At 39.2% G+C, this 24,351-nt stretch overlaps 1 protein-coding gene across 3 annotated transcripts; it reads left to right on the forward strand.

Annotated features, from left to right (window-relative positions):
• Positions 1–63: 63 nt before the first annotated feature.
• CCDC58 (coiled-coil domain containing 58) lies at positions 64–23,105 on the forward strand. Of its 3 annotated transcripts, none has more exons than XM_011950816.1 (5): positions 64–143; positions 11,110–11,235; positions 14,586–14,732; positions 19,831–19,890; positions 22,785–23,105. In XM_011950816.1, exons 1-5 carry the CDS (start codon positions 135–137, stop codon positions 22,833–22,835), a joined length of 393 nt encoding a protein of 130 aa, XP_011806206.1. In that variant the 5' UTR covers positions 64–134; the 3' UTR covers positions 22,836–23,105. The 3 variants fall into 3 exon arrangements, with proteins under 3 accessions (XP_011806206.1, XP_011806204.1, XP_011806205.1); XM_011950814.1 differs by having other exon boundaries at positions 64–117; XM_011950815.1 differs by lacking the exon at positions 64–143 and adding an exon at positions 9,907–9,939.
• Positions 23,106–24,351: the final 1,246 nt, after the last annotated feature.

Below are 24,351 nucleotides of genomic sequence, written 5' to 3' on the forward strand. Positions count from 1 at the left end.
GCGGCTCCGCGGTCACCTTTGCTCCGCGGTGATTGGCCTGCAGCGGGGTCCTCGTGTTTGTCCAATATGGCGGCGCCCAGTGGCGGTGTGAACTGTGAGGAGTTCGCGGAGTTCCAGGTGATGGGGTTTTCCTCATGTGGCAGGCATGTCCCTCCTTTTGTCCCCAGACCCTATTCCCTGCTTTGCGAGGGAGTATGAACCAGCTTTGGAAAAAGCGGGCAATTCAAAGCTCTTTTCTAGAGCCATTGGAGGTCATGAGGGGCGCGGGTTTGGCCTTAGGGAGCAAGGCTGCTCTGTAGGAGGAGGGAGGAGGGGGGTCATAGTTCTCTCCGCGGCTCGCAGGCCTTGAGTGGGAAACTCTGGGTAATCCGCGGTGGTAAAGCTCGGGATCCGTGGATAAGGATTGTAACAATCTCGTAGCAGTTCCCTGAACTCAGTTTCCAGCTTCTGCCACTCGTCTCGTACTTTTTTAAGTAGAGTTTTTGTGGGAGAGAAAAAGGTGAAGTAGAGTTATTTAGTTGATAAAACAAACACTTGGTACAATTTACTATTTTTGTGGGACAAAACGTATGGAAGCTTGGAGGGAGGATTAATTCTAGTACCTGCTCTAGTGTCATTGCCCATTAGAGAAGATGTTATATTTAAAGGTTCTGCCTTTTTATGTTCAAATATCAGAGATCTAGGGCTAATTATTAACCCGTGAATTCAAGAATAGGGATCTGGTTTTGACCAAGTTGCCATTAAAGTTATCTGTTCCAATTCAGTCATAAGTGTGCTTCTGTTTAGTTACAAAGTTGAATTCCAAAATCATGATCTTAAGTATGTATTGCATTAACTAACCCAAGATACTGAAAAATTGACTTATCTGTAGTAAACTTTGTACTTTGAACGGTTTGAAGGTAGTGGTATTCTTGAATACTGCCTCAGCCTCCCTGTAGCAAGGACTACAGGCACCTGTCACCACGCCCGGGTAATTTTTTAAAAGAAATTTTGTAAGACAGTGTCTCACCAAATAATCCTCCTGCCTCATCCTCCCAAAGTGTTGGGATTACCGGCATGAGGCACCACGCCTGGCCTAAAGTGTTTAACATTTTTGCAATTCTTACTCTTTCATTACAAAAATTAGATTTAGTACATCTGGAAAATATCCTATTTCCAAATTGAAATAAAATCCAGAAAAGAGTGTTTAAAATCGAGTGCCTAGAATCCCATTTTAGCACGCATTCAAGAATTTATTGGATACCGTATTAGTGTGCTAGGGCTGCCATAACAAAATACCACAGACTAGGTGGCTTAAACAATAGAGATTTATTTTTTCACAGTTCTGGAGACTAGAAGTCCAAGATTAAGCTGCCATCAGTTTCTAGGCTACACAGTTTGATTTAAGGGGGGAAAAAGTGCCATCACAATTAGTTATAGTAAGGCCTCTCTTCCTGGCTTGTAAATGGCTGCTTTCTCACCATGTCTTCTCTATGTCACTATCTTTTCTCTGTGCCTGCACATGGAAGGAGAAGGATCTCTGGTATCTCTTCCTCTTCTTATAGGGACATCAGTTCTGTTGGATTAGGGCCCCACCCTTATGACCTCTATTTAACCTTTATCACATACCTCAAGGCCCTATCACCAGATACAGTCATGTTGGGGATTAGGGATTCATGAATTTTGGGGACACACAATTCAACCCGTGACAGATATCTACTAGCCTCCTGGCACTTGCGAAAACCCAGTAGATGGAGTATAAAACAAGGAATGTAATCTAAGTAGGGCTATAAAATGTGGAAAATATTGGGGAAAAAAAGAATAAAATGCTAAAAGAATTTAGAGAGAAACAAATCAAGAGATATAGTTGAGTTGGGCCTTAGGCAGGCAGGGACTAGGGGTATTCAAGGCAGAGGCAATAGGATAACAGAGAAAAAGAGTTTTATGTATTTAAGGGAAATAGAAAATCAGTATTGCTAGAACACATTATTTACACAGGATCACATTGGGATTACACAAGATTACAACCAGATTTGTGGAAGACCTTGTGTGTCAAGTGTCAGTTAGGGAGTCCTTTTTGGGCAAAGGGGTGAGATGATCAAAGAGGTGCCTTAGGAAGATTCATCACTACTGCCTGTGGCTTTGTTTAGGCCCCTGTCATTTTTGGAACTAGCTTTGCAACAGGCCTTACTATCTTCTGGCACTTTTTTCTCTACTGTATTCCGCCTTCAATCTAATCTCCATAATACTGTGGCATATGCTATTATATTCTGAATTTTGTAATCTAAGCTATGTTTTTAAGTTTTAGGTTCATATGACTAGATCTAAACATCTCATATGCCATCTTAACATGGCATATAAGACCTTTTAAAATCCAATCCCGAAGTGCCTCTTGTCATATCTCTTACCATTGTCCTCATACATGTCTCTTTCTTCCTACCCACCCCCCAGCACTTCAACATGCTTGTTTAAATATTAGTATTTCTATTAGGAACATTCATTGACATAATTGATTTTGAATCACATTGTAATTAGGCACATACTAAATATATTATTTTCTAGCATCAATGATGGTTCCTTTTATACTTATGGGGCTGCTTTCTATTCCTGTCCTTGGGGATGTTAGGTGTTAGAGGACTCTGACAGTGTTTCTGATTTGGGGGAAGCACTGTGGGAGATTTGTTGTAAAAATAGAGTTTGAGGAACCAGACCTGTCTGAAAAGAGCATCATGTAAAAGGGACCTTGATGTCAAGTACCAGTGACGTTACTTCTGGGTACTGTCAGTCAAAGGGAGAGGAGAGGAAAGATTAAGGGAGTTCCATATCATTCTTTGGAGTACACTGTATTTTAGTTATACAATGACCACTTTCCTACTCCTCACCCCTATGTACCCTGAAAAATATGTAGAATTATAAAATAACTTTACCTGAGAATGAATCTTAGGAATAGACTATGGTATAATTGTAGAGGCAATAGAAAGTTTTCTCTACTCCTGCCCACTACTAAATATAGGCACTGCTTCAGTACCTAAATTGCCTTCCAAGAGGATGAGATCTTTACCCTACCAATTAGGGAGAAGGCATAAAATGCATTCCAAGAAAAATGCCTGTATAATTTCAGAGTCAGCCTACAATGAGAGATTCATGATAAATCAGATCTCTTGTTTTGAGGAAGATGAAAGAAGAAGCTGGGGGTACTACAGAATTTATAAAGTTATCTTTGGCTGTGATTTAACGTTGAGAAGCTCATGAGGGTTCTTCTACACAAGATGCAGCTTTCAGAGAACCATTGAACTGTGTGTATTTCTGTGTTATTTCTGTGGACAGGTGTTGCAGTTTATTGTGTATGATATCTGTTCTGTTCAGGGGTGTCTTCTGTATATTTTCTTGGTGAATTTGTGTGGACAGGAGTGTATGCCGTTGGGGCTAGGCCTCAGGTAGGTAGTCAGTAATTCCTTATGGATGATCCACATAATTAAATGGCAGCATTTTTGTGCCTGCATTCACCTTCATTTGCTCATAATCTGTGAGGGCAGCCCGAACTTTTGCCTAGAACCTCTTGGAGTTGCCTTAAGAACTTTGGCACTTTTTTCCCTGTGAAGAAATGTGAGCCTGGTGAGATGGTTTACAGTTCTTTTCCTTCTGCCTTTTCAGTTTTGAAAGAAATCACTTCCTGTCTCATTACACCACAAAAACAGTGAGGGACCACTATGTTGGACCACACATTCGCTGTTTTCAACAGGTTCCTATAAATAAAATTCTAATCTCCCTCTTTTCATAACTCAAATGATTGAATAAATGGCATGCATCTACTACTTTATCACCCACACTTTATTTTGCTACAGTGTTCCGTTCCCTAATCATTTTACCTCCCTTTTTTGCTTTCTCTTTAGCTTTTCTGGTATCTCTTCTGTGACGTTTAAGAATGGCATACAGTTTTCAGCAATTCCTGAACAAGTACGTTATCAGTTTAGGGATTGTCATTATATTTTCTAGAATACAGCACTGTCCAATTGCACTTTCTGTGATGGTGGAAATGTTCTGCATTTATGCTATCTCCATATGGTGGCCACTAGTAACAGGTGGCTCTCGAATACTTGAAATTTTGACTACTGCAATTAAGGAACTAAATTTTAAATTGCGTTTAATTTTAATTTACATAATCTCATGTGGCTAGTGTCTGCCAAGTTGAAAGCCAAGCTCTAGATCATATATTGATAATTCTCTAGTACACACAGAAAAATTGATATACAGTCATGCTCCACATATTGACGTTTCAGTCAGTGACCAACTGCATATACAGATGTGGTCCCATGAGATTATAACACCATATTTTTACTGTACCTTTTCCATGTGTAGATATGTTTAGATATACAAGTATCACTGTGTTACAGTTGCCCACAGTATTCAGTACAGTAACCTGGTGTATAGGTTTGTAGCCTAAGAGCAGTCATCTATACTACATAGCCTAAGTGTGTAGTAAGCTGTAATACCACCTAGGTTTGTGTAAGTACATGCTATGATGTTCACACAACAGAATCATCCAATGACACATTTCTCAGAATGTTTCCCTGTTATTAAGCAATACATGACTATTTGATAATCCACATTTGTAGGTTCCATCGGTAAGACAATAAAATTGATGGACTCATTACCTAGTTAATGTGGATAGATTCTCATTGCTATGTAAGAAACTTAGTAGTATGTCCAAATTGTTTTATTGGAGATGAATCGGGCTAAAGGGATTAAGGTATAGCCAGTGTTCAAACTTAAAACTGGTTAAAGTTCAGAGTCAATAAAAATCCCAGGAAATGTCAAACGACGTAATCTCACCTGGATTGCTGCAGTGTCTAACTGATCTTTTGACATCTACTGTAGTTCCTCTCCAGTCCATGTTCCACACTTTAACCTAAGCAGTCATTTTAGAGCACAGATCTGATCGTGTAACCTTAATCATAACAAAAAATACATGTTTGGTTCCCTGTGGGTCTCAGAAAAGACTAAAATCCTATCATATGACCTCTAATAATGGACCTCATGTTACACCATGTTTTATCTTTCTCTCTGTACTTAAGCCACATTACCTTTTCAGTCCATTAAACACTCTGTTTGAATGGCTCTCTTTAAGGTCACCCATGATTTCCATCCTCCCAAGTTTAAAAGTTTAATTTCTGTTCATAGAATCATTTGTTTATTCATTACAATTTTTTTTTGAGACATAGTCACCAAGGCTGGAGGGCAGTGGCACATCATAGCTCACTGTAACCTTGAACTCCTGGGCTCAAGTGATCCTTCTGCCCTGGCATCCCAGGTAGCTGGGACTGCAGGCACATGCCACCATGCTTGGCTAAATTTTTTACTTTTGTGGAGACAGAGTCTTACTATGTTGCCCAGGCTGGTCTTGAACTCCTAGCCACAAGCAGTCCTCCTGCCTCAGCCTCCCAAAGAGCTGGGATTACACATGTGAGCTACTGCACCCGGCCCCATATAATTCTTGAGTTAGTAACATTCAACACAAATGACCATTCTCTCCTTTAAAGCTTTCTTCTGACTTCGGTGACATCACAGAATTTTTCCTCTACTTGTAGATGCTAGAGTTCCTTAATTCATTGGCCCCCTTTGCTCTCTACAGTCTCCTTCAGTGATCTCTTCTAGTTTCATGGCTTTAAAGAACATCAGTTTATTGGTTTAACTCCACCCCCAATCAGTGTCAGACTGGCATATTCTACTTTCTATTCCACTCTTCTACTCAGATATCTAATAGGCATCAAACGTAACAAGTCCAAAACAAAGCTTTGTTTTTTGTTTTTTGTTTTTTTAATTTTTAAAATTTTAGATTTAGGAGTACATATGCAGGTTTCTTTTTTGAAATGGAGTCTCACTTTGTCACCCAGGCTGGAGTACAGTGCCACAATCTCAGCCCACTACAACCTCTGCCTGCTGGGTTCAAGCAATTCTCCTGCCTTAGCCTCCCAAGCAGCTGAGACTACAGGCATGAGCCACTGCACCTGGCACTCATAGCCTTCTAATTTACCCATCACGCAAATTGTGAACATTGTACCCAACAGGTAGTTTTTCAACCCTCACCTTCCTCATTCCCCTTATCCTTTGGAGTCCCCAGTGTCTATTCTTTCCATCTTTATGTCTAGCTACCACTTATAAGCAAGCACATTTGGTATTTGATTTTCTGTTTTGAGTTATTTCACTTAATGGCCTCCAGTTCCATCCATGTTGCTGCAAAGGACATGATTTCATTCTTTTTCTTCTTCTTTTTTTTTTTTTTGGAGACAGAGTTTCGTTCCTGTTGCCCAGGCTGCACCATCTGGCTCACTGCAACCTCTGCCTCCTGGGTTCAAGCTATTCTCCTGCCTCAGCCTCCCAAGTAGTTGGGATTACAGGCACCCACAACCATACCTAGCTAATTTTTTGTATTTTTAGTAAAGACAGAATTTCACCATGTTGTCCAAGCTGGTCTCAAACTCCTGACCCCAGGCGATCCACTTGCCTCGGCCCCCAAAGTGCTAGATTACAGGCGTGAGCCACCACACCTGGATGATTTCATTCTTTTCTGTGGCTGCGTGGTATTCCATATATATGTGTGTATACATACACTACATTTTCTTTATCCAGTCAACTGATGATGGACAGTTAGCTTGCTGCTGTGAATAGTGCTGTAATCAACATATGAGTACAAGTGTCTTTTTTTGTTTTTGTTTGAGATGGAGTCTCACTCTGTTGCCCAGGCTAGAATGCAGTGGCACAATCTCGGCTCACTGCAACTCCACCTCCCAGAGATGGAGTCTCACTCTGTTGCCCAGGCTAGAATGCAGTGGCACAATCTCGGCTCACTGCAACTCCACCTCCCTTGTTCAAGAGATTCTCCTGCCTCAGCCTCCCGAGTAGCTGGGATTACAGGTGCTCACCACCATACCCATCTAATTTTTGTATTTTTAGTAGAGATGGAGTTTCACCGTGTTGGTCAGGCTGATCTCGAACTCCTGACCTCGTGATCCACCTGCCTCGGCCTCCCCAAAGTGCTGAGATTACAGGAGTGAGCCACTGTACCCAGCCTCTAGGTGTCTTTTTTTATATAATGATTTCTTTTCCTTTGGGTAAGTACCCAGTAGTGGGACTGCTAGGTCAAATGGTAGTTCTGTTGTTGGTTCTCTGAGAAATCTCCACATATTCCATAGAGGTTGTACTAATTTACATTTCCATCAACAGTGTATAAGCATTCCCTTTTCTCCGCATGCACGCCAATATCTGTTGCCACAACAGAACTTAAAAAAAAAAAAGTTTTATTCTACAAAATTTTAAACATAACACAGGAGAGGCTATACCACAAACACTCATGTACCCATTCCCCAACTTCAACAACCAATTCATGGCCACTCTTGTTTCATCTGTTCGCTACTACCACTTACCCCACCCTAACCTGATTATTTTGAGGTCATCCCAAATACCATACCATTTTTTCTGTAAAATTTCTGACTGTATCTCCAAGAGATTATGACTTTCTAACACCATACCATTACCACATACAAACAATGAACAGTAATCATCAGGCAGCCTGAGTTAGAATATAATTCTTGATGTTCCCACTCTTTCCAAGTCTCTTCCTTCCCCAGTCTCCCACCACCATAAGTTAATGGCATTTCCGTACATTTAGTTGCTTAGGCCTCAAGCTTGAAAGTCATCCTGTTTTCTTTTCTCGTCCCTGACCACCAATTCAGCAATTTCTGTTAGCTCTGTCTTCAATATATACCCAACAGTTGGATATATCTGTCTTCAAAATATATCCAACTACCTCTCCTTAGTTTTTTTGTGTGTTTGCCCAGGCTGAAGTGCAGTGGTGCAATCATGGCTCACCACTGCCTCAACCTCCTGAGCTCAAGCAATCCTCCTACCTTGCCTCAGCCTCTCAAATTGTTGGGATTACAGGCATGAGCCACCACCCCCATCCCAAATGTTCCTATAGTTGGTTCAATCACGTCATTTAGGTTTCAGCTTAAATGCTACATCCTCAGAAAAGCCTTTTTTGATCTCTATCTAAAGTAGCCCCCAAGCACCACTCAGTCACTCTTCATCTCGTTACCTTAGTTTGTTTTCTTTTTCATAGTACTTTTTAGTACCTGAGATTATCTTGTTTATAGGATACTTGTTTAATTTCTATCTCCCCTTCAGGAATTTTGCTGTATCAGAGCAAGGACCTCTTTTATTCATTACTGTGGCCTTGATGTTTTGAATAGTGCCTGACACATACTAGACATAGGACAATTGGCCCTCCCATATCTATGGGTTTTACATCCATGGATTGAATCAACCGTGGATGGAAAATAGTCAGAAAAAAAGGTTGCATCCATACTGAACATGTACAGATGTTTTTCTTGTTATTATACCCTACACACTACAGTATAACTAACACCTATTTACATAGCATTTATATCTAGAGTTTATTTAAAGTATATGGAAGGATGTGGATAGGTTTTATACAAATATTGTGCCGTTTTATATCACTTGAGCATCCTTGGATTTTGGTAACCATAGGAGGACCTGGAACCAAACCCCCATGGATACTAAGGAATGACTGTAATTATATTTTGAATGAAGAATGAGTTAATAAATGTATGAACTCTGTGGTACTCTCTCTTACCGCTGCGTTATTGAAAGACAAATATTGCTGAGGGCTTTCATAACCAAGAAAACCTCTATCCAGAAGGCACAACTTAACCCTTGGCCTCAGAAGATCAGTTCAGTTTAGCAAGTGAAAAGGAAGGTTTTGAAGGAGAGTTTAAAGGAGACATTTTTTTTTTTTTAATAGGCCAGTCATAGGAGGTAAAGTGGCAAGGTGGGTCCCTGTCTTCTACTTACCTTTTTTTTTTTTTTTTGGACTCCCCAAATAGCACTACCATCATTTGTTTGGAATTTGCCACTTAAGCACAATACATATATCCTCCACTATGTATGGTGGTTGCCCAGTGAATATGTTGAGATTATCCCTTAAGAATTCCAGTTTACAGAGAATACTGTTAAAAAAATAGAAAGATACAGGACGAGAAGATAATGAACTTGGTTTTAGACCTGATATTTGCCAGTGTTTTATTAGTCTGAATTATGAGCCTTCTGGAAGCTGTTTCACTTCTAGATTGAGGTATAGAAAAGGCCATTAAATTCACTAATTAAAAATTAATGGAATGATAGAACAGAATCTAGACTACAGACTTAGATTGAATGGACTAAGTGGTTTGTAATTGGAAACTACCTAAATGTTCGTTAATGAGAAAGTAACCAAATGAGTTGTAGTGCTTGAACGGGATAGAATACTTATGCAACTATTTAAAATATCTTCAGGGCTGGGTGTGGTGGCTCTTGCCTGTAATCCCAGCACTTTGGGAGACTGAGGCGGGCTGATTGCTTGAGTCCAGGAGTTCGAGACCAGCCTGGGCAATGTGGCAAAACCCTCTCTCTACAAAAATATACAAAAGAATTAGCTGGGTGTAGTTGCACATGCCTATGGTCACAGCTATTTGAGGGGCTGAGGTGGGAGGATCACCTGAGCCCAGGAGGCAAAGGTTGCAGTGAGCCAATATTACGCCACTGCACTCCAGCCTGAACAACAGAGTGAGACCCCGTCCCAAAAAAAAAAAGAAAAAAAAAACATCAAGACGTTTCTAGCAACAAGAGCAGAGTGCTCATAATATAATGTCATAAAGCCAGATTTTAAAATGTCACATAGTACCTCAGTTTTATAAAAACATTAATAGGTGTGTGTAGAATAAAGACCAAAGGAACATACTAAAGTGTTGATAATGGTTAACTATAGATGATTTTTATTTAAAGTGTTTTTCTAACTTTTCTAAAATGAAAGTAATAATTTAATCATAATAAGAATTTTTATTTTAACAAATGGATGAGGAAAGAAAGGAATTGGTTTCAGTCATGGATTTAAGTTTGGGAAAGGTAAGAAGTAGGATAGTATATTGAGGGAGAAAGAATAAAATGTTGCTTTTAATACATATTAATATTGAATGTTAACTTGGATGTTTTCAATAGTAAGTGTATTCCTAGTATTATATAATTCTGTTTTATTTTCTTTCGTTCTTTCTTTTTTTAAGAGACAGGATCTCACTATTGCCCAGGCAGGAGTACAGTGGTGTGATCATAGCTCACTGCAGCCTTGAACTCCTGGGCTCAGTGATCTTCCTGCCCTAGCCTCCCAGGTAGCTAGGATTGTAGGTGTGAGTCACCATGCCCGGCTAATTAAAAAATTTTTTTTTTGTAGAGACAGGGTCTCACTATGTCTGTCATTCAGGCTAGTCTCGAATTTCTGGGTTCAAGCTATAGTCCTGCCTCAGCCTCCTAAAGTGTTGGGATTACAGGTGTGAGCCACCGTGCCTAGCCATTTTCTTGATGCTTTGTAAGTGACTGTGGTTTTTTGTTGTTGTTGTTGTTCTTGTTTGGATATTTTGTAAATCTGAGAAACAAAAAAGAAAGAGAAAGATATACTGCCAGAAACTTCTCCCAGAGTTTAACTGAAGACGAGATGTAGCTGATGTCCAGCCTTTCTCTAGTGACAAGTGAAAAGAAGTACACTGATCACATGTGGGTAGGAGGGCTATGCTATGTGGGTGGTTACTACCAGTCTTTTTAAGTTCCCTGCCCTTTTGATATTATTTTTCTGGTTTTTTTTGTTTTTTTTGTTTTTGAGAATTGGAGGCTTTCTGAGGGAAGAGGGATCCTTGGAACATATGAGCTAGGGTTACTAAGAAAACGTAAAAACAAGTAGTATACTTTATTGGCTGTATGCTGGAGATGGAAGGAGCATACACTGTTTGCTAAACACCATGCCAGCAAACGGGATTTCAACGTGAGTAAAACAGTCTTAACTCTTAAGACAGTCACATTTGAGCCAAGGAGGCAGAGTTGGTGCCCACTGTTAAGATTACCATTACTTAACCTGCCTATCATCCTTGAACAGTTTCTTATGGTTACACTGTATTTGGCTTGGTTTCCTCACTCCTGACTTAAAGGATTGTAAAATATCCAAGAGCTTTATTTTTTACTTAAATACTTATTTTTTATCACTAACTTTCCATTCGGGTTATATTCTTTTACTTTAAATACATACAGGAATTACTCAAGGTGATGAGGACAATTGATGACAGAATAGTACATGAATTAAACACTACGGTTCCAACAGCTTCCTTTGCAGGGAAAATTGATGCCAGCCAAACCTGTAAACAACTTTATGAGTCTGTAAGTGTATTTTTTGAGTCTTTTGCTTCTTTCATGTCTTTCTTTGCAGACTGAATAAGAAATCAGTTGTCTTGTAACTCAACTGTGACTAAAGGAATGCCATCTTCAGGTTTCTTTGCCTATACCTGATGGTGTATGTAAGTTTTGATCTGGTTACTACACATTCAAGAAAATGTGTGACCTTATTCTTGTGAAATCTTACCAAACCTGAGAAGAAATGGTTCTAAAGAATGGGAGCAGTTGTTTTGCAGCCTTTACCTCACGGAGACCTTATGTACAAAGGAATGAAAGAGGAGAGTGAAACAGTGAAGTAAGACAGTAACAAGAGCAAGGACTGTGAGTACATCAGTCCTAAAAAGCCAGACAACTGGTATAAAGAAGAATTAAAACCCTTCACACCTTTAAATCTTCTTTTTCTCACTCCTCAGGAAGGGGAATGAAGCATTTGGCAACTGGGAGAGAAGGAAAGCCAATGGATCAATTGTCCTTTCCTGAGGCTTTGGTTTCTCAAGTATATTTTTTTCATTGCCCCCCTTTATTTCTCCTTTTTAATCTCCAAAAGCAGAAGGAAATAATGATGCAGCAAAATATTTTTCATAGTTTATTTACCTATACTCTTTCATTAATGCGGAAGCTAAAGTTCAAATGACACTTACTATTTTAAGTTCTACCACAAGGTTATTGTTTGGATTCATAGTCATAAAGAAGGCATCCTTAAAACCTAAACTGCCTCTCTCAAATCAGTTTTGGACAAGCTTATCCATGTCAGTTAAATTCAGAGCATTAACTACTGATATTTTTGTTCTGTGTTAAAGTGTGTTATTTTAAATGAGCAGGTAAGTCTTGTGGCTTGAGAAAACCATAAGGTTGTGGAACTTAATGAGTGGAATTCAGTGTCCAGAGTCGATAGTATGGGACCTAGTCCTAATTGGCTATGAGGTTGTTTGACAGTTCACTTTCTTTGGGTACCTCTGTCTGAAGAACTAAAATTTATGGTCACTTTGGTGATACTCCCTCTCTCACCTTACTACTCATATAATTGCCATAATCTATAAAATTGTTTCCATTTACAATCTTCCTATTAACCTAGATGTTTATAGTGTAGTGATTAACAATATGGATGCAGATCTAGATTATTCACATCTGCTACCTCCTAGCTAGATGATCTTGAATATGTTACATAACCTCTGCCTCAGGTTTTTTTTTGTTTTTTTGTTTTTTTTTTTTTGAGACAGTGTCTCACTTTGTCACCCAGACTGGAGTACAGTGGCAGGATCTCAGCTCAGTGCAACCTCCACCTCCTGGGTTCAAATGATTCTCGCACCTCAGCCTCCCAAGTAGCTGGGGCTACAGGCACACGCTCCCACACCTGGCTAATTTTTTTTGTATTTTTTGGTGGAGATGGGGTTTTCACCATGTTGGCCAGTCTGGTCTCGAACTCCTGACCTGAAGTGATCCACCCACGTCAGCCTCCCAAAGTGCTGGGATTACAGGTGTGAGCCAACACGCCCGGCTGTCTGCCTCAGTTTTAATATTTGTAAACTAGTATAATAATAGTACCTAGTTCATACAGTTGTTGGCGCATTGAGTTATAAAGTGCCTACAGTACTCAGTGTTTTGTATATAAATATTGCTGGTCAGGTGCGGCAGCTCACGCCTGTAATCCCAACACTTTGGGAGGCTGAGGTGGGAGGATCGCTTGAGTCCAGGAGTTCAAGACCAGCCTGGGTGACATAGCGAAACTGCATCTCCACAAAAAATACAAAAATTAGCTGGGCTTAGTGGCGTGCACCTACAGTCCCAGACACTTGAGAGGCTAAGGCAGGAGGATTGCTTGAGCCCAGGAGGCAGAGGTTGCAGTGAGCCAAGATCACACCACCACAGTCTAACCTGAGGGACAGAGCAAGACCCTGTCTCAAAAAATGTTTGCTGCTACTGCTATCATTTTTTTTAACAGGCCCTGTGAGAGTCACAAGTTGTTATTTTTTATCTCCTTGTTGAGTCAGGATAAGCTTGCATACTAAATTTAGAACTCTTCTGTTTTGAAAATCCTGTGTGTGTGTTTGGGTTTTTCTCTGTATCTTTATCCTGGAAGGATTCAGCAACATGTATATCAAGTAAAGCTTAATTTTTCAAGTAGCTTTGTGCCAGGGATCAAGCCTGCAGCAGAGTGCCCATACCAATAAGTACCACTGAGTTCCCTTAAGTATTATGTCAGTCAAGAAGCAGAATTCTATGAAATGTCCAAGTTGCTCATATTCACCCTGACTTTAATCCCTGACTCAGCTTTCTTCTATAGCTGAAGAAGGCATATTTGCCTTTTCAAATAGCACTTCTTCCTAGAAGATGATCAGTAAAGTTATTATGAAGCACTTGTTTTAGAAATTTCAAATCTCAAAAGTTACTCAAGATAAAACTTATAAATGTCAATGAGATCTTATTAGAGCATATTCCCTTCAATCTGTGACTTTTTTTTAGCTTTACATTGTTTATTCCCATGGTAAACATAAAAATCAGTACTGAACAATGAAGTCTACGAACTTGAAACAGTGCTTTACAAATGCAGATTTTGGGGTATTATCAAAATGTGGCTGTGATTATGGAAGTATGTTTGAAACACGACCATGATACTTTATGAATCAAGATGGGAAGTAAATGAGAACTGTTTTTATTAATCTGTTGCATTAAGATGGAGGTTATCAAAGAGTTGTTCTGTCAGACATCCTTAATTTCAATCAGCACACACAATTGATGCAACTACTAATCTGTGCTTCATATATAAGTTTTCCTTATCAGTACTTATACTTTATAATCTTGAAAAGGGCTCTGTCTTCCGTAGGTAAATGTAGCATTCTTTGTTATTCTTTATTGTAGTGAAATCTTCTATACATGACTTAGTTTATAATTTCTTTCACTTGTTAACAATGTGAGACAGAAAAAAATATGAAAGGACAAAGAGAGGAAGAATAGCCGTCAGTGGCCAGGCGTGTGCGGGTGGTTGTAGAATAGAGGAACACATGAATGGAATCACAGGAAAAGTCAGTGGTGTAAGGTAGACGGAACTGAAGTGAAAAGCCCAGTGTGGGGAATGCAGGAAGCCGAGGGCAATACCGGGAGCATATTGAGGAGAAGGACAGCCCCAGACTTCATACCTTCCACCCTCAGAGATGCTGCTGGTTATGTTTTTAGATGAAGTAGCTGATTCAACACAATCTTCTCTTTCATGGTTTCAGTCATCAGAAATTGTTTTAGAAAGCATTAAATTTGTATAGTCTCAAGAATTTTTTTGAAAAGCACTAAAATGTGATAAATTGATGCATTTTTCTCCTTTCTTTCCTTTGTTCTTTTAGTTGATGGCAGCTCATGCCAGTAGAGACAGAGTCATAAAAAATTGTATAGCCCAGACCTCAGCAGTAGTAAAAAACCTCCGGGAAGAGAGAGAAAAGAATTTGGATGATTTAACGTTATTAAAGCAACTTAGAAAAGAGCAGACAAAGGTAAGTTGAACAGAATTAACATTTCTCAGGCAAAGTTTTTCCAACTATAGCCTTCAAAGTAAAATTTTTAATATGAAAATTTTGGCATATAATATGGCTATTACTTAAAAAAAATGACTGAGAGACGAATGTTTCAATTTTAGTGGGCTTTATTTTATTATGTTTAGATATTAATTGGTAAATTAATGTGCACGTCTTGAACAAATGCAACATAGCAGCTTTGTCTAAAATGAGCACAGTCATAATTAATTTTCATTTATTTGTTTCTTTCTATTAAAGACAAGGGATCACTACAGGTGAAATACCACATCAGAAATTCTGGGGTAATCACATCTGTGTAGTATCTCCCTTTTGAGACATAACTTGAGAAAAAACATCTCTAATATATTTTGAAAATAGCTCCAGTTTCATTCTGTAGAAATCTGCTGAAATGTAATATAGACTATTTAACTTCAGGATATTACCCTTGTTAGCCATAAAAATATAGTGTGATTTAAATATAACCAGATGCACTTGTACCTCATTATAATTTATTTCCCTACTGTGTAAAAGTTGCTAGGGATCTTTGGCCTTTTCTTGGACATGCCTTTTTCCCATTTCCTCCCCCATTCCTGCAGTGTTTTCACTTTTAAGAAAACAGCAAGTACCTACCTAGGATGTGTCAGAGGAAGCCTTATTTTCCCAAGTCACCTATAATGTATGTAGGGTATAGACTTCAGAATACAGTTAATGCAGCAGAACTGTTTCTTTATAAACCTTGTGTGTAACGAGTCAAGGAAACAATAGAAAAATACAGCATATTTTATTATGTGGGATTTATTGCTGTCTTTCCTTTGAGGGGTCTCTTAGCGGCAACTTTTTATCTTGTATAATTTCAAACTTACAAAAAAGTTGTAAGAATAGTACAAGGAACTCCCATATGCCCTTTACCTATATTCACTTATTATTTATATGTTGCCCCACCTGCTTTACAGTTTATTCTCTTCACCCTCCCTCTCTCCTTCTCTTCATCCTTCCCTGCCTTCCTCACTCTCCCTGTCTCCCCACACACCTGTGTGCATAAATATATTTTTTCCATGAACCATTTTGAGAGTATGTTGTACACACTGTACCACTTTACCCTTAAACTCATTAGTTATTTCGAAGAACAGGGACTTTTCCTACAGGACCAGTGTACAATTATCAAAATCATGGTTTTTTTGTTTGTTTTTGAGATGGGGTCTCACTCTGTCACCTAGGCTGGAGTGCAGTGGTGCAATCTCAACTACTGCAACCTCTGCTTCTGGGGCTCAAGCAGTCCTGCCTTAGCCTCCCCAGTAGCTGGGACTACAGGCGCGAACCACCACACCCAGCTCATTTTTTGTATTTTGGGTAGAGATGGGGTCTCGCCATGTCACCCAAGCTTGTCTCAAAACTCCTGAGCTCAAAGTGATCCGCCCTCCTCCACCTCCCAAAGTGCTAGGATTATAGGTGTGAGCCACCACACCTGACTTCATGTTTGTATTTTAAGATGGCATAATAGGTGACTTATGGATCCTTGTGGGATTGAGTCATGCTTTTCATACTGCACAGTCATGAAGTTTGCCCTTTGTTTAGAAGATGTAGCTAAACTGTGAAAAGGGGACCTCATCATCTATTGAAAACTATTAGTAGAAAAGAAAAGAAACCTCTTTCCTTGTAGCTGGCTGCACACAAGGTGAGTAGGCCGGGCTGCTGCACTTTCTTGATCATTCCGCCAATTCAGGATGTCTCACTGGATCCAGGACTCAGCCACTGTCTTTGCTGCTCTCTTTGTTCATGACTACTGCATCAGGTCTGTATTCCATACCTGCTCATGCAACAGGCACTGGTGGATCCCTTGGACGTGACCTAATGCAGTGATGTTGATCTTATTCCCCTTGCTGTTCGTGAAGGTGTATAGATTATTTATTTATTTATTTATTTTTATTTTTTTTGAAATGGAGTCTCACACTTTCACCCAGGCTGGAGTGGTGAAATCTTGGCTCACTACAACGTCTACCTCCCAGGTTCAAGAGATTCTCCTGCCTCAGCCTCCCTAGTAGCTGGGATTACAGGTGCCTGCCACCACACCCAGCTACATTTTTTTGTTTTTTGTATTTTTAGTAGGGACAGGTTTTCACCATGTTGGCCAGGCTGCTTTCGAACTCCTGACCTTGTGATCCCTCCGTCTTGGCTTCCCAAAGTGTTGGGATTACAGGCCTGAGCCACCGTGCCCAGCTGGCATATAGATAATTTATATAAAACTGGTGAAAGTCTAGTAATATTGGAGTTTGTATTTCAATGCTCTTGAAGGTGTTGACAAAGGAAACTGCAGGGCAAAGGCTGTTAAATCAGAAACTGAAAAGTCACTGTTTACAGATCAAGTCAAACAGAATAGAGTGACTAGTTAGTGGAGAGCAAAGTTCAAAACTCTAAACTACTGAGTGTTTGGGAGTGATTGTGACACACAATTTACTCAGCCTCCAGATCTGCCCTTGTGTCTTTAGGGCCCAGATAGAATCACCAGGATGACCACTGCAAGGAGGGGTTGAGAAACCAATCAGTGAGTTGCATGAGGTTTGCTTTCTAGCTTGATAACATATAGCGCTGGGGGTAACCATGGGTTAGTACGTAAGCAAATAAGGAAACGTGAATTTTTTTTTCAATTTTCAAGTTTGCTATGAAGATTATGGAATCAGAGAGAGCTCTTGGAGATGGTACAACTCTACCTCTTCATTTTCTATCTGAGGAAAAAGACTCAGAGATACTAACTGACATCCCCAAAGCCACAAGCTAGTAAGTGGTAGAACTGGGACTTTAGCCCATCTCTTCTGACCCTGGATTCAGTCAGTTTCTTTAAGTTGTGACTAATAGTCAAATACTTTAGTGAGTATATTTTATTTATAGACAGATGCCAGTCAGAAACTCCCCACTACTTTACCTGAACCTTTCTAACTCAAAAAAAGCACCTTCCTTGCTGGACCTCTGTAAGTGCTGTCACATGTTAGTGGCCTTAAGTTTACCTGTTGAAGACCTAGAGACAGCTGTCTCAAAGGTGACAGTTTGTTGGTAGCACTGATAAAATTATATTAGAAGTTGGCTGTAATATCTGCAAGGTTGTAGAATTTTAAAAAATAATCCAAAGGCATACAGCTCTAAAGAAATAGAGCTGTCTAAGGAAATAAATCCCACCTACCTTGGTGGCTTTGTAATCTTGTTCTGAAAATTCTGATTTTGAGTCTGTAAAATGGAGCTGATACCTAATAACTTCTTATTTTTTTTGAGGAGGGGGGTGGTGTGGGGAGGATTCAAGGATGTAAGAAAGACCTTGCATATTGGCTGCTACAAAGTAGCAGTTTCTTTCCTTTATGAGTCTCTGGGACTCCATATTTGTTGCATTAATCCTCTTTGTCATATCGTCAACCAGTGGTTTCTAGCTTTTGTTTCACTACTACTTAAGGGCAGGGTGCTGTGGCAGGGGAGGATCCCCTGTCTCAGCGTCAGTGTATTCTCTTTTGGACAGTTCTAATTGTTCCAAGATTTTCATATATATTGTGAAATTCTGCTCCCATAATATATAAGTACTGCTTCTTATTCTTCTCTCTGGAGTTACCCAGGATAATTCTGAACCCTTTTTTACATAGTATCCCTTTAAATATTTGAGAGCAATTTTGAAGACTATCTTAGTGACTTTCACACTGTTCTTCAACTGAAATTATTTCTTTGGCAGTCAGTCCAGGGTTTGTCAGAGAAGTGGAGCTTTAATGATTTTGGTCTGTATGGCTGATTAAAATGGGAACTTAGGTTGCATTGGTGGGCTTCTTCAGGCTTGTTACTACTGCACAGCACAGGACTAATTGTCAGAATGCAGTCCTTCTCCTTGTTCCACAGTTCTTGCCATGTGTACAGGCCTACGCTTTGACACCAGTTCTGAATCTAAGAAGGGAGTTTGCAAGGAGCCATTGGACCTGTACCAAGTTCCATTCTTACCAGTGTTGCCACCAATGTCTCAAACCTCCTGCCTGAACTGCGCTCCTAGTTGGCCAGGGTCTTTGGCCTGGGTGTCAGATTCATGCTTGCCCAGATCTTGTTGAGCTCTCTGGCATTTTATTCCCAAATCTGGTCTGGGTTCTTCACTTTGGCCTGAGGGAGTCATCCTGGTGTTAAACTCTTCAGTGACATCAACCTGTAGTTCATGCTTTTTTCTTCTCATTTTACTGAATATTTTCAAGCCTTCTGCCTGGAACTAGCCAGCTTTTTCCCCTTCAAGTCCTCTAACAAAATGTTACTGGGAGTATTGTGAGCTCTGCTCTCAGGGCCTGGCAATGGAATTGGGTACTTTTCTCTCGGAAGAATTAGGTTGGCAGTTATAAAGAAAACTAAAGACTTGGCATTTTTAGCCTGAGACCTCTGACTGTATGGTTAAGGTGTGAGGAAGCGCGTGCCTTTCTAGATCACTTCCACCTATATTCTCTGTCCTTCCTGAGGTTTTTTTTTCTTAATTCTCTATTCAAATCAGGTTTACACTTCCTTGTCCTTTTTTTCCTCTGTGCTATCTTTGCAAGTCTGTAGTTGTATGATCAATCTCTAGAACTGGAATCATTGGGTTCAAGGACATGAGAATGTACATTTCCTGTGAGTCTTGACAAATTGCCTTCCATAGAAGTTGTAACAATTTATACTCTTACTAAGAATATATAGGAGTATATCTTTTCCCATACCTTCACTAATGTTAGGTTTTATCAGACTTACTCATTTTGTCATATTATGGCTTAATTTGCATTTCTTTATACATTAGTAAGATTGGCATTTTGTATGTCTTCTGTGAACTGACTGGCCTTAGGATTTTTTTTTTTTAAAGCTCTCAAGGTGATTAGAATATGCAGCAAAGTTTGAGATTAGCAATTGATTAGATATGGGGAAAGTTGATTGTGTCAAAGAAGCTTCCAAACTCTGCCATTAACAGACAAAAATACTAGAGCAGCAGCAGGTTTTGTTGGGTAAACATGAGTGTGGTTTTAGCTCTTTAAATTTTATAACTTCAATTTTTTTCTTGCTCTTTAAATTTTATAACTTCAGTTTTTTTTTTTTCTTGCAGTTGAAATGGATGCAGTCAGAACTGAATGTTGAAGAAGTGGTAAATGACAGGAGCTGGAAGGTACAAAATAACATTGGTGTTTGGAAAGAAGTAGCAGGGAAACTGAACTAACAAAGGGAAACCAAGGGAGGGGAGTAAAGAGTGCCTTGAGGCTGTAAGGAGAGTAGAGATCACTCGTTTACATTTACAGTTGAGGGTTGTAACCTTTTGGGGGGTGGGGGAGGGAGAGCAGGATTAAGTTAGCATCTAATTAGAGCCATTTTATAACAATTAGCTTTACTGGGCCAGGCGAGGCGGCTCATGCCTGTAATCCCAACACTTTGGGAGGCCAAGGCAGGTGGATCACCTGAGATCAGGAGTTCAAGACCAGCCTGGCCAACATGGTGAAACCCTGTGTCTACTAAAAATACGAAAATTAGCCAGGTGTGGTGGCTCACACCTATAATCCCAGCTACTTGGGAGGCTGAGGCAGGAGAATCGCTCAAACCCGAGAGTCAGAGGTTGGAGTGAGTTGAGATCAAGCCATTGCACTCCAGCCTGGGCAACAGAGTGAGACTCCATCTCCAAAAAAAAACCAAAACAAAACAAAATTAGCTTTATAAGCATATGATAGAACTAAATGAGCTGCCATCATAACAGCATTAGAGGCATTCTCTATGCCTCCTAACACTAATTACAGGCATAGTTGACATTTAGAGTTACTACTCAGAACCTTCAAGGAGGCTATTTGTTAAAATTAGCCTTTTTGAGCTCAGTTACTTTCCGTAAGTTTTCCTATCATTAGGTAACCTATACAGTTGCTTCTCTTCTAACTTACCTGATCATAAAACTTGTTATTATATGTAGTTTTACTGGTATCTGATAATAAGGCTTTTGATCGCTCATAGATTTACAAGCTCCTTATTATCATTGCATAGTTCTTGTTAGGAACAAGATTAGAGGACCAGATCCCAGAAACTTACATATAGTCAAAATTCATAAAACTCTGACTTTAGTTTTCTGAAAAAGTGTATCCATTTACCCCTCTCTAAAACTCTAAAAGATTTACAAAGGGCAAAAATCTATTAAATCTGAGAAAATATACTGAAAATTCTGTTTTATCATTTGAATTTAACTACTGGAATGTTGTTAAACTGTATGCTTATAAGAGAGGTTAGCTGAACCAAAACCAGAATGTACCAGCTTGCTGAGACATGAACAAATTGCAAAATACAAATTGACTTTCTTTGCTTTATCACATTTCTCTATCTTATCCTCTTTGCCAAGGTTTCCTATTCCTGCCCTTTCCACCAACATGATAAGGTGTCTGTCACTTGAGAAGATTTGGCAATATTTTCCCATTTTTACTCTCTGGAGAAATCATATTTACTCTTGGGATTGGATGGGGAAGGGGTACAGTGAAACATCTGGCTTGAAACAACAAGTGCAGAAGTTTATGATGTATGTAAAATGTGGTGGGAAGAGTGAACTACTTTGGATTTAATATTAGTTTTGAAGAAAATATGGTCTGTCCACTCCACAGAAGATGAGGCCCCTACTTGCTTTAAAAAGAGGAAAATGTAGCCATCGTGCTCTGGTGCCGTGGGCCAGCAGAAGTGGACAGGAAATCATTTGGGAAAAGGATTTGGAGAGGCTCAGCCAAGTTGTACCTATCACCCCAACCAGTGTGTCCAGGCCACTAAATTGAAGCCTCCCTCTTGTCTGATTGGGAATTTCAGGCAAATGTCAGGGCTGAAAATGAGTGAGATGAATCGTGAAAAGGCTAGAAAGAGTCTATATAATTTCTGCATATTTTCTTTTAATTGTGAGATGCATATGCCAAAGATACGTGACACGTAGAATTTAATGAATATTAATAAAATGAACATTCATGTATCTACCACTCAGCTTAAGAAATTGAATAGTAGGCCAGATGCAGTAGTAGCTCACGCCTGCAATCCAAGCACTTTGGGATGCCGAGGTGAGTGGATCTCCTGACGTCAGGAGTTCAAGACCAGCCTAACCAACAGGGTGAACCCCTGTCTCTACTAAAAATACAAAAAATTAGCCAGGTGTGGTGGCAGGTGCCTGTAGTCCCAGCTACTTGGGAGGCTGAGGTGGGAGAATTGCTTGAACCCAGGAGGTGGAGGTTGCATTGAGCCGAGATCACACCATTGCACTCCAACCTTGGTAACAAGAGTGAAACTCCGTCTCAAAAATAAATAAATAAAAAGAAATAGAATAATAACAATACCTCACAACCTCTGTGTTTAGATTTTCCTTTTATTTGTATAATAGTTAATGGCCGCCAACATAGGTAGTTAGTTTTTTTTTAACCTGAAAAGCGATTTGTTCTTTACATTAATGATGTATGGGGGTACATTCTGAGAAGAAATTCTTTTCAATTTCAGAATTGTTTTAATTGGACACTTAAAAGTTTTGACATGTGATTTAAATTTTTTTAATATTAAAAATATTTAAAAAATTTTTTTAAATAGTAATATACAGTAAAAATTCTACCTTCTGTCCCTTTCCTTCAGCCACTTCCTTCTTTCCCTTCTCTCTGAAAAATGGTATATGCTTTCAGATACACCTTTTCTGATTTTATGTGTGTGTATTCTTTATTTAAACTTATTTTAGATATTTTTGTGTAGTTGTTTAAAAAATGTCCAGAATATGAAGTTGAAATGTTTGCTAGTAACTAAATTACCTGGCTCTTGATGATTTTTTTCTCTAAGTAACTTAAATTTTATTAAAATATTAGAATTGTCTTGTAAATACATGTCAAGGCCTTCTGTGCATTTAGCACCTCATAAGTCAGTTTGAACTAGTGAGGAAACTCTTCTATTTCCTAAATCTGTTGACTTACGACAAAAATGGTAATAACCTTTTGAAGCATACTAAATTGAATTTAGTTCCAGGCCTGATTTATACAGGATGACTCAATGACTTTTATTTCTGTTTCAATATTTTAGGTGTTTAATGAACGCTGCCGAATTCACTTCAAGCCTCCAAAGAATGAATAAAGAGAGATTCTTTTTTTTTTTTTTTTTTTTTTAAGGACTGGGTCATCTCATAAGAGCTAAGCATGACAGATATCAACAGGGCGGGCTTCCTAGGATGATTTCTGAGCCAACAGTCCAAGACCTTTTGTTGATTTCAGCCCCACTTAGCCAAGACCTCAAGTATAAATAATTCTGATAATTATGGAGAAATCAACTGCTATTTTATACTGATTCTGTAAAAAAAAAAAAAAAAGTTTTGTAATTATTAAAATAATTTTCTGACTCAGTGTACATATTTATTTGATTGTTTTCTATGTTGAGACAGTTCTCTTTTTATTTATTTATTGAAATTTTAGTTTTCATTTTTTAATATCCTGTCAGGTTGTACAACAGTTCTCATAAGAGAATTTGCATGCACTTTCAATATCTGATTTGTATTGTACTTTTTTATTTTTATAAATGTATTGGCATGGATGTGGACCTTTTTGGTTATTGATAAGTTTATTCCTTGATTTATCTTTGTGGGTTGATTATAAAAGGGCAGTATTATAAGCTGGACACTGTCCAAAGAAGTTTTCTTTTAGTACCTTAACTGATTTTGTTTTCAGATGTAAAAACTAATTTTTGGTGGAATTCTTTCCTGGACAGTATTTCCATGGTCATGGAAAAGGAAAGCAGAAATTCAGGAAAGGGAAAAGCAGGGAAGAGCTTGCATGACAGCAAATGAGTTAGTAACAAACCTGCTGTAATTGCAGGATTTGGTCCTTGCAAAAAAACCACTTTCTAGTATGGAATGGTTATGTTATTAGTTTTCTATTGCTGCTTTACAAATTATCACAAACAGTATTTTACAGTTCTGTAGGCCAGATGGGCAGATTTGACTGGCCTTTTTTTTTGTTTAGGGTCTTAAAGCTGAAATCAAGTTGAGTGCCAGGCTGGACTTTGTCCTGGAGTCTCTAGGGGGAAGAGTCTGCTGCTAAGCTCATTGAGTTGCCAGATCGTTGCCTCATGGGACTGAGGTCCCCATTTCCTTGCTGACTGTCAGGTGCCACTCTCAGCTCCAGGAAGCTACCCACATTTCTTGACACATGACTCCTTCCATCTTTAGGCTGGCAATGGTGCATTCAGTTCTTCTCATACTTGGAATCTGTCTGACTTCCCTTTATGCTACAAACCAGATAAAATGATTTTAAAGGGCTTGTGTGATTAGGCCTACCACATCTTTTTGCTTAACTCAAAGTCAGCTGATGAGAATCATAATTACATCCACAAATCTCTTGCCAGGTTTTTTAAAATGACAGACACCAAGTCCCATATTCATGGTCTGAGGGATATCTTGAGGAGCCAATTTAGGACTTTGCCCACCACAGTGATGTAAACAAGCCACCTGGCTCTGGCCCAGTTAGATTAGCCAGCTAGGTCTCTGGTAGGCCTGTGTACATTGATCACCATCAGATTATGCATTTAGAAATGAGTGATAAAGATATAAAGTGCCCACCATTCTTTGAACAAAACTTTTTGAGCACTTCCTGTAGGT

The sequence above is a fragment of the Colobus angolensis genome, unplaced genomic scaffold, assembly GCF_000951035.1.
Source record: "Colobus angolensis palliatus isolate OR3802 unplaced genomic scaffold, Cang.pa_1.0 Scaffold31, whole genome shotgun sequence".
In the NCBI taxonomy this organism is placed as follows: Eukaryota; Metazoa; Chordata; class Mammalia; order Primates; family Cercopithecidae; genus Colobus; species Colobus angolensis.

Coding starts and splice junctions, on each gene's coding strand:
- CCDC58 (XM_011950814.1), top strand. CDS start 67: ATGGCGGCGCCCAGTGGCGGTGTGAACTGTGAGGAGTTCGCGGAGTTC. Junction 118..11,109: donor AGGAGTTCGCGGAGTTCCAG/GTGATGGGGTTT, acceptor AAATACATACAG/GAATTACTCAAGGTGATGAG. Junction 11,236..14,585: donor GTAAACAACTTTATGAGTCT/GTAAGTGTATTT, acceptor TTGTTCTTTTAG/TTGATGGCAGCTCATGCCAG.